We start from the raw sequence: 19,387 nt of genomic DNA, 5'->3' as shown, positions 1-19,387 counted from the left end.
AGCTCCATTTACTGAATTTTGGTTGTTACATATCTAGGGAAATAGAAAGAGTGACTTCTTGTTGATCCATTCCTCATGATAGAGAACTTCTCTGTCACATCTTTAAATCGAGGGATAAGCATTTTCATTTACTTTCTAAGATTATCCCTTATACAAGCCAAGGAACAGGCTGACCATAAATATAAATGAAGCAAAAGTGATATTTGTAAGTAATTTAAGCATTCCTGCAAAACACTTTTATTGTTTACATCAACTCACTAGATTTTCTTCAAAATGGAAAAGTGTTTATTTTTCCCTCTTCATTGAAACTCTAGAAGCATTTTATTTTGTTTAAATGCTCTTAACTCTGTTTTCAAGTGGAGCTGTTTAAACCATATTGCCAAGACTACATTAAATAACTGAACATGTAATTATCAATGCTTTTCTTACCCCCAATTTTCCCTACATCATGAAATTATCATATTAAAACTAATTTGGGTCACTACGAAAGTACAACAGTATTTACATAGAGCTTAGAATTCGTAGGAGAAAGAAAGAACATTATTTTTTTTCCTCCTATAAAGAATATTGTGTCCTTACTTGGCTTAAAGTTTGTATGCTTTTGCTTTTTTGGTTTACAAAAGGAAAGGCAATTTGCCAGTGTTCTGTTTTATGTTTTTTAAAGAAACTTTTAATAGGTCAGCTGAATTGAAAAAGATAAATGAAATATTTTTTTCTGGAATTGGGTTGGATAAGAAATCAAAAATAACAAAAAATTATTGCCAGAATCAAATATATACTAAAGCTCTTTTAAGGAGCAAGTTTGCTGGAGCAGGAACTGGGCTTCTACACGCATTTGATCAAAAACCTGACACTGTTCGAACAATAGCCATCCTCAAGGGATATTGAACTGAGGAACATGAACTCCTTGTGTAATTTGATATTTAAAAACAAATGGCATAACAAATAAAATGATTATTCTAAAAAGAACACTAATGTAGATCAAATGTATATTTTAAAGTTGTAAATATCATAGTTTACACTGTTATCCATGTGGTACACAGTACTCCAAAATGTATTCACCAAATGCAATGAATGTGCCACAATGATGAAAGAGGATGCTGATGTGGGAGGAGTGGGTTGGCGGGGGTGGGGGCTATATGGGAACCTCTTGTATTTTTTAATGTAACATTTTTTGTGATCTATGTATCTACAAAAAATATAATTTAAAAATAAGATGGGGTGGGGGTGGGAAGTGGGGTATATGGGAACCTCTTATGTTTTTTTAATGTAACATTTTGTGTGATCTATAAACTTTAAAAAGGTAATTAAAAATAAATAAATAAATTATGGGAAAAAGTTGTAAGTATCTATGATATGGAGCTTTTCTGTTAATGGTCATAACTATGAAATTGTGTCTAAAAAGAACAATCCATGAAAACTATGCAAATTATTTAAAATAGAGATGATATAATTAGGTGACATAATTGTTTCAGTTTTGCCATTAACTGCATATGTGCCTTTGGCTACCTCATTGAACTTTTCTAGGCCACCAATTCTCTCCAACTCCCATAAAAATCAAGAGGTTAGAAAAGGAGATTATAAGATAACTCTTTATTCTGAGGTGGGAAATATAATAAGTGACAAATCAGTGGCATCTGAGTTTTAAGTGGAGGAAAAAAAGTATCATTATTTTTTTGTAGCTACAAATATTAACTGGTTAAAAGGTGGTCCTGAAGTTAATTAGACAAAGTCAGAGACCCTTGGAAATTATAATCAAGACTTTTACTTTAATTTGGGGCTATTCGTGAGTTCTTGAAAATCAATCAGTAATCGTGGTTTAGTTTCCTAGGTTGCTTAAACAAATTCCATGAAATGGCTAGGCTTAAAAAATGGAAATTTATTAGCTTACCATTCTGAGAATAATATAAAGTCCAAATCAAGGCATCATCAAGGTGGTGCTTTCTTCTCGAAGGAGTTCTGGGAATAGGTATGAGCAATCCCAGGCTTCTTTAGATGGCAAGGCACATGGTGGCATCTCCTGGTCTCTCCCTTCTCTTCCAGTTGCAATGATTTCAGCTTCTTATTTCCTGTGGGCTTTTTTCTCTCTCCTGTTTGACTTCATTACACTTACAAAGAACTCCAGTAATAGGATTAAGACCTATCCTAATTGGGTTGGGTCACACACCTTACCTGAAGTGACCTCATCAAAAGATTCACAATGAGTTCACACCCACAGGAATGAATTAGATTTAAGAACATGTTTTGGGGAGATATATACAGCTTCAAATCACCAAAAACTTTTTAACACCTGCTGTAATAAACTCTTTACTAGTCTCTGGATGTCAACTCGTGTCCCCTCCCAATCTTATATATATATTTTTTCTTCTGTGTCCAGAGTGACTTTTTTAAAGCATAAATGTGACCAGTTATTTCCTGGATGTAGAACTCTTGAAAGATGCTCATTATTACCAAATTAAAATAAAAGAAATCCTGAACAGGGAAATGGATTTGGCTCAACTGACAGAATCCACCTATTATATAAGAGGTCCAGGGTTCAAACCCAAGGCCTCATGACCCCTGTGGTATGGTGGCCCACACGCAGTGCTGATGGGTGCAAGGAGTGCTGTGCCACACAGGGGTGTCCTGCACGTAGGGGAGCCCCCATGCACAAGGATTTCACCCTGCAAGGAGAGGAGCCCTGTGCAAAAAACGCACAGCCTGCCCAGTAGTGGCGCTGTACACATGGAGAGCCTGCGCAGCAAGATGATGCAATAAAAAGAGACACAGATTCTCGATGCTACTGACAAGAATGCAAATGGACACAGGACACACAGCAAATGGACACAGAGAGGAGACAATGGAGGGGGGGAAAGGGGAGAGAAATAATAAAATAAAATAAAAAAGGAATCCTGAACACAAACCATAAACTTTTCTTTCATTTAGCCCCCTGCTGCCTCTCTTTCTCATTCCTCCTCACTTTCTCCAGGGCTCCCTTATGCCAGCCACACTTGCCTTCCTCTTCACTGAACGTTTTGCTTCTACTGCTGATTTCTTTGCCTGTGTATCTTTATATCATCCCTCTCCCCACCATACACACACTCACAAACATATAAACACAAACACACACACTACATGCATGCCTTGCTCACCTAGTAAAGTTCTACTTGTTAATGAAATTATTTGATTAATATCTTCCTTGCCAGGCTATTAGTTCCAAATATATGCGCGATTGAATCTGTTTTGTTCACCATCATCTTCCCTGAATCTCTCATGGAGTTTGGCACTTAATAGACTCTCAATAATTGTTTATTTAATAAGTAAGTAACAAATTGAACTATGGTAGGCACTATAGGAAATACAAATATATGAAAAATATCCCCCAAAAAAGTTATACATGGAATCAGAACACATAAGAGAATAAGGATGAAACAATTCAAAACAGTAAAGCACTCAATGCTGTGTTATAGTGGCAATTTAAAAGCTAGTAAGGTTGCATGAAATGAAAATGTGGGGTTAGAAATTAACATGGCAAATAGAAGGAACTAAGAAAGGTTGATTGGGATATAACAGACATCTCATAGGAAGGATTAGAGAGAATTCAGATAATGCACTTGCATCATCTAGGAGAACAAATTGAATGTGCAGGGAATGAAAAGCACTGCAAGTTGATAATAGGAAAATGGCAGCCCCAAAATGATGCTGCAATCTAGGCAAGTTTGTCTGTAAATGTGGGCGAAAATGTGACTTAGTTTTCAACCAGAACTTGCTGCAGATTTTGGCCCTGTGAACTGGAAAAATATTTCAGCCATTCTGAATTTTAGTTTCCTTTTTGGCAACATGGATATATTTTCACCTATCATGATATAGTATTTTGGTGATTAAATGAAATAACTCATGTCAAGTATCTTGCAAAATTCAATGAGAAGTGGATTCCATATATTATATTGTATTGGTTCCCTTCTACTTCACCAGTATGTAGGAAGGGTTATACCAGGGAGACATACAAGGTGGGGGATCACCCTGGAGGCTGATTTAATAAAACAGGTATAAAATGACAAGGATTTAGACTGAGACAGTGGCAGCAAGAATGGAGAGACACTGGACAAATCCTAGACTTATGTTAAAGAAAAAAACTGATAGGAATTGATGAAGCTTAAAAACAGATTTATTACAAGCTGTTAATGATTTAACCTATTATCATTATCATTTGAAGGGTCAAAGGAGAAATAGATGAAAAAGTTTTCTTTTCACTATCTTCTTCTCCTTTACTTTGCAATGATAATTACATAATTTAAACCGGAAAAGCATTTCAGGCAGGTCCTGTTTAAAGTCCATCTTGTAGCACTCTTTGGCCCATGAATACTTCCATTTCATTTCCCTCTGCTATTTTAGGGTTGAAAGTCATCCTAGGGAAGACTATTAGTTTAGAGAGTCTTTCCATCCTCAGGGAGCACATATTCAGTCAGTTCTTTAGAAAATATTTGTTGAAATATAAGCACATTGAGAGGAAATAATTACTCAATTTTAAAAAGCTAGATAAACATTCTCTACCCTCATGTAATGTGAAGTCTAGAGAGGGGGACAAATAATGAACAACTAAGCAAATAAATGAATAATGATAAATGGTGAAATGGGCCATGATTATGTGTGCCACAGAAAAGGGTTTCATGATTAGAAAATAACAGTAAGAGGTAGGAGAGGGAGGTTGTGAAGAGCTCAGAAGAGTTGCTTAGCTGATGATATAAAATTAGAAATTGAGACAAAAAGTTTACATTGAAGCCAGAAGAATTATTTACAAGGATATTATTTACAAGGAGATCATAGAAATTTTGTTCTATGATTCTCCGTGGCCTTCATTACCCTAAGATGATGATCCCTTAGCTGCTAGACACAGTTTACAAAACTTCTGGTGCTCGTAAAGAGCACAGAATAAGACAGACTAGCTCACAGCACCCATGCAATCTTGGGAAAATAACTTCTATGAACATCAGATTCCTTATTAATAATAATGTATAGCCTCTGGTCTTTTAAGCTCTGACCCCAAATGATCTGTGTCATTGTCAGCATAGCCCACAGATGACAATCATCATGGATTCCTCACTGATAAAATGTGCTTCTTCATTAAAATAATGAAAATATTTTATGATTACCAGAACGATCAAAGATAATTTTCCAGGCAAACAAAAGTAACATGATATACATATAGGCATCTTTACATTTCTTTAACTTCTGACTTGATTTCGGCTCTATGTTATGTTCAGATACACAGAGATTTCTGCTCAGAAAAACACCTGATGTTACTTTCAAAAAAAAACTTTTTCTCAAAAAACTATATTGGCTTTTTTTTTTTTTTTCCTGCCCTGGGCTTCTTTCTCAGCAAGTCTTCTCTCTTTAGTAGTAACCCTTCTGTATAGAGAAGTATTTTACATATCAATCATCATCTCTGCTCCACAAGTGCCCTTATAAACACATTAAAGTACAGGAAGAAAGGTGCTTGAAGTGATAGACAACAGTTTAGAGCAGGAAATTGAAATAAATCTTTCTTGAGTCATTACTCCTCTACATTTTGAAAAACTTCCTGTTCTCTCTGTCCTTAGCAACCTGGAAATTTATTAGTCAATTAACCTCTTTTAAATACTTTTTAGATGATGATGAGTCAGTGACTTGGTCCTTTGTTCAAGTGTCTTCCTCATTTGAATTGCTTTTATGCCCATGGTCTCCCTTGAGACTTGGAAAGATTTACTCATCCTTTAAAATTCCTCCCAGTCATCTTCTCTTGTAGAAGTCTTCCTTAACTTGTTTAGTTGATGCTTTTCAGGACTCCCATAATGCTTTCACAATGGGTACAATGTTGAAGATATGAGCTTCTAAGTTAGAGGACCTAGGCTTGAGTTCTGGCTATACCCTTCATTAGTTGTGGGATCTTTTAGGTCTCATTTTCTTTATCTGTACAATGTGTTACATAAAGAACTTAACTCCTAAATTTTTCTTTTCTTTTCTTTTTTTAGGTAGCAGGGGCAGGGGATTGAACCTGGGACCTCGTCTATGGGAAGTCAGTGCTCAACCACTGAGCCACATTGACTTCCCTGAGTTGGTTTTTTCATTTGTTTTGGTCATTTGTTTTTTTCAGAAGGCACTAGGAACCAAATCTGGGACCTCCCATGTGGGAGGTGGATGCTTTCCTGATTGAGTCACATTCACTCCCTTAAATATGTTTTAGTGTCGTACAAATATAAAATTAAATATATAAAACACACTTTGTCTTAAATGTCATAATAATGGAAAAGCGTGTTTCTTGAATCAATATGAATATGTTACATTGTTTTAGACTTTTCGAGAAATTAAGGCTTTAACCAAGCACATAAATGTGATAAAGATTTTGGAAAACATATGCTTGGATTCATAAGGATCTTTTCTTGGCAGCTTTCAAATTATGCCAAATAGGAATCCATCTAATCCATTGGGATAACCTGCTCAGTGATGTAAATAACTAGAAACATGACACTCAGTAAACAGATATCTCAGTAAATATACAACTGAAGCCTTGATGAGAGCCAGACTACTAAGGTTTAAACCCTAGCTCTGCCGTTTTCTAGATGTGTAATTTAGGACAAATTCTTTAACTCTCCATAACAGTTTTCTCTTATAAAATGGGATAATTATAGAAATAATTAAATAATGGAACTTTTTGAGGAATAATTGAGATAACCTAAGTATTTACATACAGTATTGTCCAAAATAGAGTGAGCATCTAGTACATGTTTTTATTATTACTGAATGCCAGGCACTTTACTGGGTGCAGGGGATTCTATGATGAACCCTGGGGGAGATAGGCATTGAGCAAAAAAAACAAAACAAATCTAAATACATAATTCCAGATTGTGGCCACTCCATGAAGCAAAATAACAAGGTGTAATGAAGCACATAATATGAAGGATTAAAATGAGGGTAAAGGCCAGGAGTAAAAAGTTAAGCTTTATTACTATGGGATAAAATAGCTTGCCAATTGAGAATGTGCCATTTTTCCCTCAATGTTGGAGCATTTGTAAAAGTAAAGAAATAATTGAAAATGGATACATTCTACCATTGCTTTTTATTTTTATCAGTAATAAACTCTGCATAATTTTCTTTTTTTCATGAATGTGTGTACAAATAGCTCGTCTGAAAATGGCTAAGCACATTGTCTATTTTTTTAGCCTATCAGCTAAGAGTCTGCCAACCTCCACCACCTGTACCAAATGCTGAAATTTTGACAGAAGATGATGAGTTTGAAATAGGTAAAGTCTGTTTTAAATAACTTTTTAAAAAAAGTATACTTTCAACAAATAGATTTAAAAAGAGATACAAAATAAGTAATAACATCTTACTACCAACTATATTCCTTATCCTGCATTTGGTGTATTTTTCCCCTAACCCATACTATATATTTTTTTAAAGGTATTTTTGTTACAGATATGGTGAACTTGCAAAACAATCATACAGATGTGTAGATTTCCCATACAACTCCACACTCTGGTGGAACATTTGTTACAGATTATGAGATAACATCATCAGACTATCACCACCAATCATGGTCCATAGCATACATTTGGCACACTTTTTCCATACACCTCCATTATCAACACAGCATAGCTTGGCCTCTTATGTATGTTTATTTTGTAAGTTTGCAATCTTTACTATACACTTATTGTTTATGTGTGTTCATGTATGAATGATATACTTCAATAAAAATTTTTAAAAAGATAAAAAAAGTAATAACAAGTGCCTGACTTTATGCTCTCTTCTCCTGGATGATGGAGATTGTTTAGAATTCTTCAAATAGACAGCAGTAAAAGGAGGAAAAAGGAGGAAAAGGGAATATTAAGAAAAAAAATAGAATTATATATTTCCAGAATGTACAATTGAAAACAATCAGAAAACAGTGTGGAAATTTGAACCATTTAGTTATTTGGGTAGCAATTCCCAAATTACTATTTTGCTGCTTTCTGACACTGTAGTTCTAATTACTATTCCTTTTGTGTTCCAATCTAATCCTGACTCATTAGAATTAATGCTGTATAGGGTGATTAGAAGACATGTTTCATTTCCATATCCTGAGAAATGGCTGGTAGACTATGCTCAATTTAATAAATAAAGTCCTTTTAAAACTGGGATGGAAATTCAATCCAGAAAATGTCTCAGTGTGAAAAATAATATAAGAAAAAAAGACCTCTTGCTCTCCCCATAATAGCTATAGTGATTTTTATTTGTATATTGTTTTTGACCGAGAACTGTAAAGAAAATATCAGTAATCCCAAAAATCGAATCTTAATATTAAAAAAAATAATCACGGCTCTTTCTAAATATCTGATATATTTTTAATGAATATCATAAATGCACCAACCAAGTTATTTCCTTTTGACTGTTGCTAATATCCAGCCAAAATGCACCCATATAGGCCAACTGGTAACTCTTGCTTCAGTTTTAATCAGTCAGTGACTATGAAGTATTGACTGTTTAGTATTTTGAATATAATCCTTCTTATAACTAACAGAATTTTTTATACTAATTGAAAATGTTTAAAAGAAAACACATTCTGCTGCTACAATTGCAATGCCTGTTTATTTTTTTCCATTTCCTTGTTGCTTGTGTGAAGCTCTATTTTTTTTTTCTCTAATAGGTGATATTATTAGGTATCAGTGTCTCCCAGGATTTACTTTGGTTGGTAATGCAATTCTGACCTGCAGATTAGGAGAACGACTCCAGATGGATGGAGCACCTCCAGTTTGTCAAGGTACCAATTATTTATTTATAATTATTTATTTTTAAATATTAGTTTTATGCTTAACCTACAGTGGCAAAATTGGGGACAATCTATTTCATATTAAATGTTTAACTGGAAGTAACATTAAGAGTTATAATACAACTCATGTGTAATACTTTCATTTCATTATTTTCCTTATTCATCTTTAAACATCTTTGATTCATCTGTGATTTAATTTTTCTAGTTCAGCCTAAAATCAATTCAACCTATTTAAGCCATTTTTTTTTCTGCTGATAGGTGGGAAAGGGGGTGGAAAAGAAGGGAACTTACTTTAAATAAAGACTCCAGTTTTGATTGCTTTTACTTGGAAACAGTTTCTGTTCTAACCACTGGATCCATCCAACTTTATTCAGCACATGTTAAGTATGAAGATCTGTGCATAAAACAAAAATGAAAACAAATAGACATCAATAAAAATAATAAATGTTCCCTTCTTTAAGATAACTTGGAAGAAGGGATATGGCAGTTACACAAATGGGAGCAGTACAGTGTGTAGGAGATAGCAGGAAGCAATGGAGTAATGTAATTTCTAACTGTTTGTGGCACTGGAAATCTGGATGGAGAGCTTTGTGTTTGAGTCATGAGTTAAAAATGATAAGTAGGACTTATTCATGTAGAACAGGGCTAGAGAAAGTGTTGTGTATGTTGCAGATGTATATACAAAGATACAGAAGCAAAATACAGTGAAGCATGGGCAGCAAGGAATTGGAATTCACTGTGTTAGGGCAAGACCATGATGTATCTAGAATGATGTGCTAGAGTTGTGATATTCAGGAATCAATTATTTTCCATTTCTTAACTCCTAGGGCCCAGAATGGTGCCTTATCCATAGTAATTCTTCATAAACATTGTTTATGCTTGTTTTATGCTTAACTCAATAATGGCAAAATTAAAATTTAGTTTGATTGTCCTGTTACAGATTTTCTTGGATTGTTTCTTTCATTAAGGAGTCTCTTCAGAATATGGAAATCTGTGCAATATCTTAACTGTTTTAATGACCCTAAAACAAAAATTCTGTTTATGATTCCAAACATGCTATAAATAAGAATTAACATGTGATTTTATTCCTAAATTGGAAACCTTATAAGAAGATGGAAGGATTTTTACAAGAGGCTTTTACAGTCATAAATGGAAAAGCAGGGCTGGAGGTATAAACTAGTGCTAAGGTGCAAATTTCCCTTCATCTTAGTCATTGATTTTAGAACATCTTGAAGTTGGTTGTGTATTCTGAACTCAGTCATATTGCTGATATTTAGATGTCATCCATTGAACATCCTCATTCAATGAAGCAAGGAAATTTTTTTCAGTCATTTAGGGTTCATATACAGATACTTAGATATGTGAATGGAGAATGTAGGCTAATAGCCTTTTACAAGATTAAACATGGGAAAATAACTTGGGTGGAGGCAGGAGATATGTGTGAATCTTGTTGCTGAATGGTGCATCATGGGAATACAGGTTCAGGGACAATAGAGCTTCTCCACAAATGAGGAGGGCTCTATTGCTTACACAGCACAAAGGGTCCGAAAGAACAGGGGATGAGGTCCATCATGGCCAGTCCCAGGGAAGGCCAACTGCACAGGTAAGGGTTGGTAGATGGTGGCTACAGATGCTCTGTTTCGTGTTGGAGAAGAGAGATGCCTGTGCTGCCCAAGGGAAGTGTATTTATACAACCTAGGGGGAGGTTACTCTGCCAGGGAGCAAGAAGCATTTATTAAGCAACATTTGTGCAGATTTCTTGCCCTGATAAGCAACTGGGGCTTCTTATTCCTGGTTTGAAGTTCAAGGTGCTGTTCCATTATACCTAATGTTTCCACCAGGCTGCAGAATGGAAACATGTTGAAACATCTGCAGGCAAAGAAAGGGAGGCAGTAGGCAAGGGCCTGGGAGATGCCCATTGTGCATGTCTGTGACTTCCCCAGCAGAATGTACTAACTGGTATATAACAGGGCTTTCTTGACCCCAATATATAAACTACGCTGTCAGGTCTTAGAGGGAAAGATTCTTTGTTTTCATTCCTGAATCACAATTAAATAGTGTTTATTGAATTAAAATATACCAAACAATCAGGTAACCTAGATATTTCACAATCCTTCATTCTACAAACTTTCAATAACTTTTATTTCCAAAATCAGAGTTTCCGAAAGCTTGGTAATTGCATCTCTTTTTATTCTGCCTGCTATAGAGAATAAAAAAAAAAAAAAAAGATCAATTTTTGTCTTATAATAATGCCTCATATACTAGCTAAAAATTAATAAATGATCCCTCAGAATTAGTATACATCTACCTAGGATGTTGGCCTCCGCTGCGGCACTGCAGGCGGGTCACTGCAGGTGAGTCGCTGCCGGGGATCGGGCCTACGCCACGGCCTGACCGGGGTGGCAGCGGGCGGCTCAAGGCTTGGTGGGGACGCGCGGTTCGATGGAGGAAAAGCCACGGAGACGAGGTCTATGCGCAGGTCTGATTTTATTCGGGAAGTACATGGGGTTTTATAGTGTCATGGAGGCGGGGAGTTTGTGGGAGGGGCATGTCCGCGGGGCAGCTGAGGATTGGCTGCAGAGGCAAGGGCGGACCTGCGGTTTATGACGTAAGCCATTGATGGCAGAGGGGGTTGTTTCAGAGGTTGTGCCGGGGCGGATACGGGATGAGGGCGGTTGAAATGAGGCGGGGAGAACAGCGATCGGCTGGGAGGAGGAAGATAACAGTGGCTGGGAGGAGGGGCAGAGGGAGGCAGCAGCACAAACTGCTGCTGAGAAGGGCCATAATACAGGGAGGTTACGAGGAACAGGCGGGCAAAGTATAAGGAAGCGAAAGGCAGGGTGGGAGCAGGGGACAATTGCTCCCTCTTTCAAAAATAAGAACGCACAGGTTTTGTGGGATTGACATTTTGTAGGGAGGAAAGATGAGGGGGGTGAGAGGAGGGGAAATAGGAGAGAAAGGAACGAGGAGGGGCTACCGGCAGGGGGCGTGGGGGCACGAGGGGGGCGTGAGCAGAGGGGAGGGCGGCTGAAACGCCCGATTCCCCATGCGGAGGGCAGAGAACCCATACCCGCAGCTCGAGGCGACCACGATGGGCCCTATCGATGGCCGCCTCCTGCCACCTCCGTGAGCCACACCTGGGCGTGCCGGGCCTCCTCGGGAAGGGGATGGCTTTGGGAGAGGACTAGGACAGCTGTGGCCAAGAGCCTTTGCCGCTCTCGGTGCTGGCGAACGGACTTGCGGATACAGCAGGCGAGGCCTAGGAGGAGGAGGAGAAGGAGGAAAAGGAAGGCGTAGAGGAGGAGGCTGGAGGGTTGGAAAAGGGAGAGGAATTTTTGGAGCATGTCTCTAAGGAGGGAAGCTGAGAGGGTTGGGGGCTTGATGGATTCGAGGGTGAGGATGTGTTGCTGGAGGGAGTGGGTGTAGTTGAGGAAGGAGGTGTTGTAAGAGGAAAACATCCATTGGCGTAGTGCAAGGCGGGCGGTCACCGACGAGCTGACGGGGTGGGGGGTTAAGCAGAAGCTAGAGAGGGGCCAACGGGCATCACAGGTGGTGGTGGCTATGTCGTAGAGGGCGGCAACGTCAGCGGCGAGCAGGTCGATTTGCTGCTGTAGGTTGAATAAGGCTTGGTGGTGAAGGTAGTTGATGTTGCTTTGGTCGCCGAGGGCAAGGGCTGCTGCTGTGGATGCGTTGATGACGGCGGAGGCGGCGCCAGAAGAGACGGCAAGGGCCGCCGCCGCGGTGGTGGCGGCTGCGAGGGATGCGAGGACGGCAGCAGTAATGGCGGCTGTGATGCCAAAATCTCGGGGGTGGCGAGAAAGGGGGAGATCTACCAGCTGGGGGGCAACCCAGTCGGGGGAGTCAACGGGGAGCCACACAACGCGGGGCTGCATCACCAGAAAGGCGGAAGGGAAGGAAGAGTTCCAGTGGTTTGCGAGGCTGCAGTTGGTGAGGGTGGATTCGGAAGGAGGGGGGCATAAAAGGAAATAGTAAGGGTGTCAAACGAACGGGGTGGAGGTGAAGGTGACGTTGGGGGGAGGGGTTGTAGGCGAGGAGACAGTATGGGTGATAACCGAGACGTTGGCGTGGGAGACAAGGCAATTGGGGTGGCAGGTAAGGGCGCGGAGATCGAAGCAGGTGTGGGGGTTGCACAGGGACATGACGCTAAACGTGCGGGGGACCAGGGGGGAAACTTGGAAGGGGTTTGCATAGCAGGGGGTAAGGTTGTGGGGGTCGGAGATGTTGCAGGGGGCTCCGTGGAAGAGGCCACCAATGCGAGGTGTGGGGTAGAGGCAGGGGGTCCAAGGGAAAGTGGGAAGGCGGGCCGGCAGGGTGTAGGCGTGGCAGGGCTGGACGAGGGGCCGCATGAAGGGGTGGGAACTGGGCATGGGGGCGGAGTTGGTGGGGAAAAGCCAGGGACCTGTGACATTGAGAGCGGAGGCGTTGAAGGAGGAGTTGACGTTGAGGGGGGAGGTGGGGGAGAGGTCAAGAAGAGTGGCGTTGGTGAGAAAAAGGCACGAGTTATTGCGGGGGTTTACGCACAGGGAAAGGTTGGTGACGAACTGCAAGGCGTGGAGGGAAATAGGGATGGAGACATTTGGCAACGACGAGGAGACAGGAAGGGCGAGGGGGTCGCAGCTTTCTGGGAGGAAGTCGCAGTTGGGGGAGTACATGGTGGGGAAGGTGGGGGAGTGAGGGGAGAGAAAGAGGAAACCAGGCGGTTGAAGAAGGGCGGCCCAAAGGGGCGTGGCCTGGGCTGAGGAGGCTAAGGAGAGCATAATGATGAGAAGGTGTAGGGGGGGGGTGGTAGGAGGGCGCGGGGCAGGGGAGGCGCGAGCACGACGGAGAAGCTGGAGAATTTGCTGCTCGATGGAGGCATCTTCGAGGGAGAGACGGCTCAAGCGGCGGACAAGAAGATGACGTCGACGTTGCTCGCGGCGGGAGAGAGCTGGCGTGGTCCCTGCGGGTGATGGCGCAGGAGGGGCAGACTCAGGCGGGCTCGACTGGGCGACTGGAGGCGTCATCTGCAATGACAAGAGGAGAAAAACCTCACGGGGGGGTGAGGTGCGGAGAGGGGCCATCATTATGGCAGGGGGGAATCATCAGGGGGAAGGGGGTCGGGAGGTGGAAGGTCGGCAGGGCCGTGTGGAGTGAAGGGCTTAACAAGACGAGCAGGGATCCAGACAGGCTGGGGTGCAGATTCCGGGAAGACGCAGGCAAATCCTCGCCCTTGGGTGAGAAGGGGCGCTGGTCCGGTCCACTTGCTAGTGAGCGGGTCGCACCAGAGGACGAGAGGGGCCGGAGTGGGCCGGTAAGAGGGCCCCCAGTGCTTGTGGACGGGCGAAAGCCCCTCAGAGTCAAAGGTCATCAGGTTGTGCTGGATGAGCACTTGCGTGACTGTTTCACGTGGGGTGAGGCGGGGTTGAGTCTCTCTAGTCTTCTGGACAAGGATCTTGAGGGTTTGGTGAATTCTTTCAACAAGTCCTTGGCCTTGCGGGTTGTATGCGATGCCGAAGTGGTGGGTGATGTTGTAGAGCTTCACAAACTCGGCAAAGGCGGCGCTGCGGTAGGCGGGGCCATTATCTGTCTTTATGTCCCAAGGGACTCCCATGAAGAGGATGGCTTCCTGGAGTGCTTGAGTGGCATACTTGGCAGACTCTCCCGGGAGGGCGACGGCGTAGCAGAGGTGCGAAAACGTATCGATGGCAACATGAAGGAACTTCCATCGGCCAAAGGAAGCGACATGTGTGACATCTAATTGCCATCTAGAGTTGGGCCGCAATCCGCGCGGGTTGACACCCTGGGGCTGGAGTGGCCCCAGGGGCAGCAAAGGTGCGCAGGAGCGGCACTCACGCACCAGATGTTTGCATGTCTCGATGGGAAGTTCTGGGAGGAGTTGATGGAGGGCGGGTGCACCAAGATGGAAGCGCGCATGCAAGGTCTTTGCCTGGTTGATAATGTCTCCTACGGCAGCTGCGGGGCTGAGGGCATTGATGGAAGCACCTTGGGCGGCCTGGTCAGCGAGATGGTTGCCGTGAGCCAAGGGGCCTGGGAGGCCTGAGTGGCTCCTAACATGGGCAATGAACCAGGGTTGTCGCCGCCTCTCTAAGAGGAGTTGAAGGTCAGCTAAGGCCAGGTTGATGTCCCGGTTGCCGATGCTAGCAGGCGGCAGGAAGGCCGCAAAGGCAAGGATACGAGAGACCTGCAGGCAGTAGAGACTGTCCGTGAAGATATTTACTGGCTGGTCCTGGAGGTATTGGAGAGCCAGAGTGACGGCTTTCAATTCGGCCACTTGGACAGAGCTGCTATGTTGGCGGGTGTGGCAGAGGGGTTGTGTGGAGTTTGGCTTGTAGAGGACTATAGCAAGGCAGTGCTTGGAGGCGTCAGTGAAGGCGATGGCGGCGTTGGAGAGTGGTTTGGAGGACGGGAACGGGAAATGGTCAGGAGCTGCGACGGGGAGCGTGCTGAGGCCTTGTATGAGGCGGTGCTGGGGGAAGTGATTATCGAATGGGCCGGAGAATAGGAGGAACAGTGCCTGCATATCTATGGAGTCCATTAGCAAGTGAGTGACCTGCTGAGTTGTAAGGGGCCAAATGATGACATCTGGATGACGCCCGTAATGGTGGGTGGAGGGCTCAACAAGGGCGATGGCGAGCTGCGCGAACAGGACGGATTGGGGGGTGATTTTGCGAAGCTTGCTTTTGGCTAAATGGACCCACAGGAGTGGACCGTCCTGCCAGATGAGGCCAGTGGGGGTCCCACGGGTGGGAAGGACAAGTCCTGCAAATGGCTTGTCTGGGTCTATTCGCTGGAGCAAGCAGTCCATTAGGGCAGAGTTGACACAGCTCAGGGCGCACTCTGCTTCATACGACAGGGTGACCCTCTTTGTGGGTGCCTGTGATGGTGGGCCAGTGGTCTGAAGGAGCTGGAACAGAGGCTGCAGCTGATGTGTGGTGACTGGCAGCGACGGGCGCAGCCAGTTGAGCTGGCCACAAAGCTGTTGGAGATCATGGAGCGTCATGGTTTTGGGGACGTTTATAAGCGGCGCCATGGGCGTGACCGTTTCCGAGATTTCAAAGCCCAAGAATTGAAACGGTGGGTGGAAAACGGCTTTCTCTATGTTGATCTGAAGACCGATATCTTTCAGATTGGAGAGAAGACTGGCAACTATAGCTTGTAGTTTTGGCTCGCTCGGATGGGCTACAAGGATGTCATCCATGTAATGCACGATAGTGGCCTCGGAGGTTAAGGGCTCAATAGCAGTAGCCACAAACAGCTGGCAGATGGCAGGGCTGTTCTTCATGCCTTGGGGGAGGACTTTCCACTGATACCGTTTGGCAGGCCGGTGGTGGTTGGGCTGGGGAACAGTAAAGGCGAACCGTGGGCGGTCATCCGGATGCAGGGGGATAGAGAAGAAGCAGTCCTTGATGTCGAGGACTGCCACATACCAATCTCGCGGAAAGGCTGACGGGTGAGGCATGCCGGGCTGAGGAGAGCCCATGGGTTTGATGTGCTTGTTAACCTCTCGCAGGTCGTGGAGGAGGCGTGGCTTGCCCGATTTTTTGATGATGAAAAAAAATGGGAGTATTGTATGGACTGGTGGAGGGCTCAACATGGCCAGCACGGAGCTGCTCTTCCACGAGGTCCTGAAGAATAGCTAGTTTCGGGGCAGTCATAGGCCATTGCTCCACCCAAATGGGTTCCTCTGTGTCCCATTGCAGAGGAACGGGTGCTGGAGGTCGAACACGAGCAACGGCCAAAACTATTGGGGGGGCAGCGATGGCTGCGAAGTAAAAAGAACGGCGCCTGACTGGTGAAGAATGTCGCGCCCCCAAAGGACTTGCTTGATATCCCTGAGAACCAGGGGACGGAAGAACCCTGACCGTCCATCGGTGTCATGCCAGGCAAGATCTTCAGCCGCCTGTTGCGAGGAGGACTGGCCTGTGGCGCCTACGATGACGGGTCCGGCTGTGAGTGGGAAATCACGAGCTTGGGAGAGTGGGATGCAGGAGATTTCGGCGCCGGTGTCAAGAAGGCCGTCCATCCACTTTCCATTGACCTTGATGGTGAGGCGCGGCTGCAAAGCGGGCGACATGGGAACGGACCAGTGGATGCCTACGGGCGGGGCTGGCGCGGGGCGATTGGAGCCTCTTGGTGGCGGGGCTGAGGCTTGCCCCGCTGCCCGTTTAAAGGCTGTCTCGGAACACGGCAATCGCGAGCCCAATGATACCCTTTTCCACAGCGCAGGCAGGGGGTGGAGGGCGGCCGGGCGGCAGGAACAGGGCGCGGTGGTGGCACCATAGGCTGGACTACGGGTTGCGGCGGAGCCGGAAGGTTGGGGCACTCCGGAGCGAAGTGGCCCAATTCGCCGCAGCGGAAGCAGGTGTTGGTTGTTTGGACTGCCGCGGCAATAGCCGCTGCAAGCGCAGATGCTTGCCCAGAAACTCCGGAGCATGCGAGGACCCAGTCTTGGAGTGGCTTGTCACGAAGGGGACGAATGATGGCTTTGCAAGCTGGGTTAGCCCCCTCCTGCAGGATGTCCTTAACGAAGGACTCGCGGGCTGCATTGCCGACGACTCGCCTCTCTGCAGCGGCCTGCACACGAGCTACGAACTCATTAAACGGCTCCTCGGGTTTTTGGAAAAGCTTCACGAGGGGCTCTGGGGCGGCCGCGGCGCACGAACGGAAGGCTCAAAAAACACAGTCACGGAGCTGGATGAAAAACCCAGGCAGGGTGGCAGTGTAGGCGCTGGGATCGCCGTAAGGGCCGAACCCGAGAAATGCGTTTGCAGGGTAATGCACACCCTGACGAGCATTGTCGGCAATCTGATTGTCGATCAGGACACCGAGATGGGCTCGCCAGTCAATGAATTGCCCGGGGGAGAGAACCGCTCGGGCTAGAGAGATCCAATCGTAAGCGATGCAGCGAGGGATGGTCATACGCTCGAGAAGCTCTTGGGCATGAGGGCTGGCAAGGCCATCCTTTTTTATCGCGTTGCCGAGCATTTGGATGTCTTTGGGAGAAAAGGGCACCCACGCTTGTGGGCTCTGCGGAGTGCGAGCGGGATTGAGGGGGAACATCTGAGCCAGAGGCGGAGTGGGGGAGGTGAGAAAGGTGGTGTCGTACGCTGGTGGAGGAGGATTCCCGATGCTCCCGCTATTGCTGGGGCAGGCGGGATGCGAAGCGGGCCATGGAGGTGAGGCATGGGCGGTGCCACCGGGCGCCGGCCAGGAGGGCTCGGCGGCAACGGTGTTCCTGATTGGCCAAGATGGCGGCACGGTGACGTCACGCCTGACATCACTTCTGGCCTCAGGCCAAGATGGAGGAGTGGCCACGTCATTTCCAGGTACAGGCCAAGATGGCACCGGAGGCTCTGCCGGTTTAGCCGAAAATGGTGATCGGCAGGCATCTGGGACGGGACCGGATGGCGACGAGACAGGAAGAGGTGGGTAAAGGCGGGAAGAGGGTGCCGAGGAAGAAGAAGGAGGAGGTGCGCCATGTTGGCATTGTTTGCAGGACGCGGTGGGGGGGGAGAAGGCGGGGGGTCGCCATGTTGGTTGGGGTCCAGATCGGAGGCTGTGGGGGGATCCAGTTCGAGCGCGGCCTCTAGCTGGGCGGACAGAGAACGAGCATCGTCGTCTCCATCAGGATCGCAGGTGAGAGGGTGGCTAGGCTCACAGGCGAGAGCGGAGGCAGGGGAGGGCACACCTTGGAGACAGGCGCGGATAGCGACGAGGGTCGGGATAAGGCCGGGGGGAAACTGCTTGCGATCGTGCTCCATAGCGGACGTCACCCGCTGAATTAAACATTCGTAGGTCTCTGGGCTCCAGAGAGCACAGGTGACGAGCCAAGGGTTAAAGGGTAGGAGAAGGTCCCAATACCGCTGTAGCTGACAGAGAGAGACCTTCACGTGGTGAGTCTCTAAGAGGGCAGCGAGCAGGCGGACTTGAGGAACCTGACGGGATGAGAGGGAGGCCCCCATCGCGGCAGAGGGCTCAGGAGGGGGGTGAAGGGAGCAACACCGGAGAGTCCCTACCTTGAGCGGCGGCATGGGAGGACGGCGATGGGTCCCGTGCGAGGGGTCAGCAGCGGGATGGCCAGACAAGGGGCCGTAGCTGGGGTCCCTGTTCAGGCGCCACCTGTTGGCCTCCGCTGCGGCACTGCAGGCGGGTCACTGCAGGCGAGTCGCTGCCGGGGATCGGGCCTACGCCACGGCCTGACCGGGGCGGCAGCGGGCGGCTCAAGGCTTGGTGGGGACGCGCGGTTCGATGGAGGAAAAGCCACGGAGACGAGGTCTATGCGCAGGTCTGATTTTATTCGGGAAGTACATGGGGTTTTATAGTGTCATGGAGGCGGGGAGGTTGTGGGAGGGGCATGTCCGCGGGGCAGCTGAGGATTGGCTGCAGAGGCAAGGGCGGACCTGCGGTTTATGACGTAAGCCATTGATGGCAGAGGGGGTTGTTTCCGAGGTTGTGCCGGGGCGGATACGGGATGAGGGTGGTTGAAATGAGGCGGGGAGAACAGCGATCGGCTGGGAGGGGGAAGATAACAGTGGCTGGGAGGAGGGGCAGAGGGAGGCAGCAGCACAAACTGCTGCTGAGAAGGGCCATAATACAGGGAGG

At 45.8% G+C, this 19,387-nt stretch overlaps 1 protein-coding gene across 2 annotated transcripts in view; it reads left to right on the top strand.

Moving 5' to 3' along the window:
* Positions 1 to 19,387, top strand: part of CSMD3 (CUB and Sushi multiple domains 3) — a 1,328,729-nt gene that overhangs the window by 1,216,446 nt on the left and 92,896 nt on the right. For both annotated transcript variants that reach the window (XM_058275930.2, XM_058275932.2), the window contains 2 exons: positions 7,179 to 7,259; positions 8,642 to 8,755. In XM_058275930.2, the coding sequence (XP_058131913.1) occupies positions 7,179 to 7,259; positions 8,642 to 8,755 (195 nt within the window). The remainder of the gene's footprint in view (positions 1 to 7,178; positions 7,260 to 8,641; positions 8,756 to 19,387) is intronic.

This window comes from Dasypus novemcinctus, chromosome 14 (assembly GCF_030445035.2).
Source record: "Dasypus novemcinctus isolate mDasNov1 chromosome 14, mDasNov1.1.hap2, whole genome shotgun sequence".
In the NCBI taxonomy this organism is placed as follows: Eukaryota; Metazoa; Chordata; class Mammalia; order Cingulata; family Dasypodidae; genus Dasypus; species Dasypus novemcinctus.
This window is presented reverse-complemented; position numbering and strand designations above follow the sequence as displayed.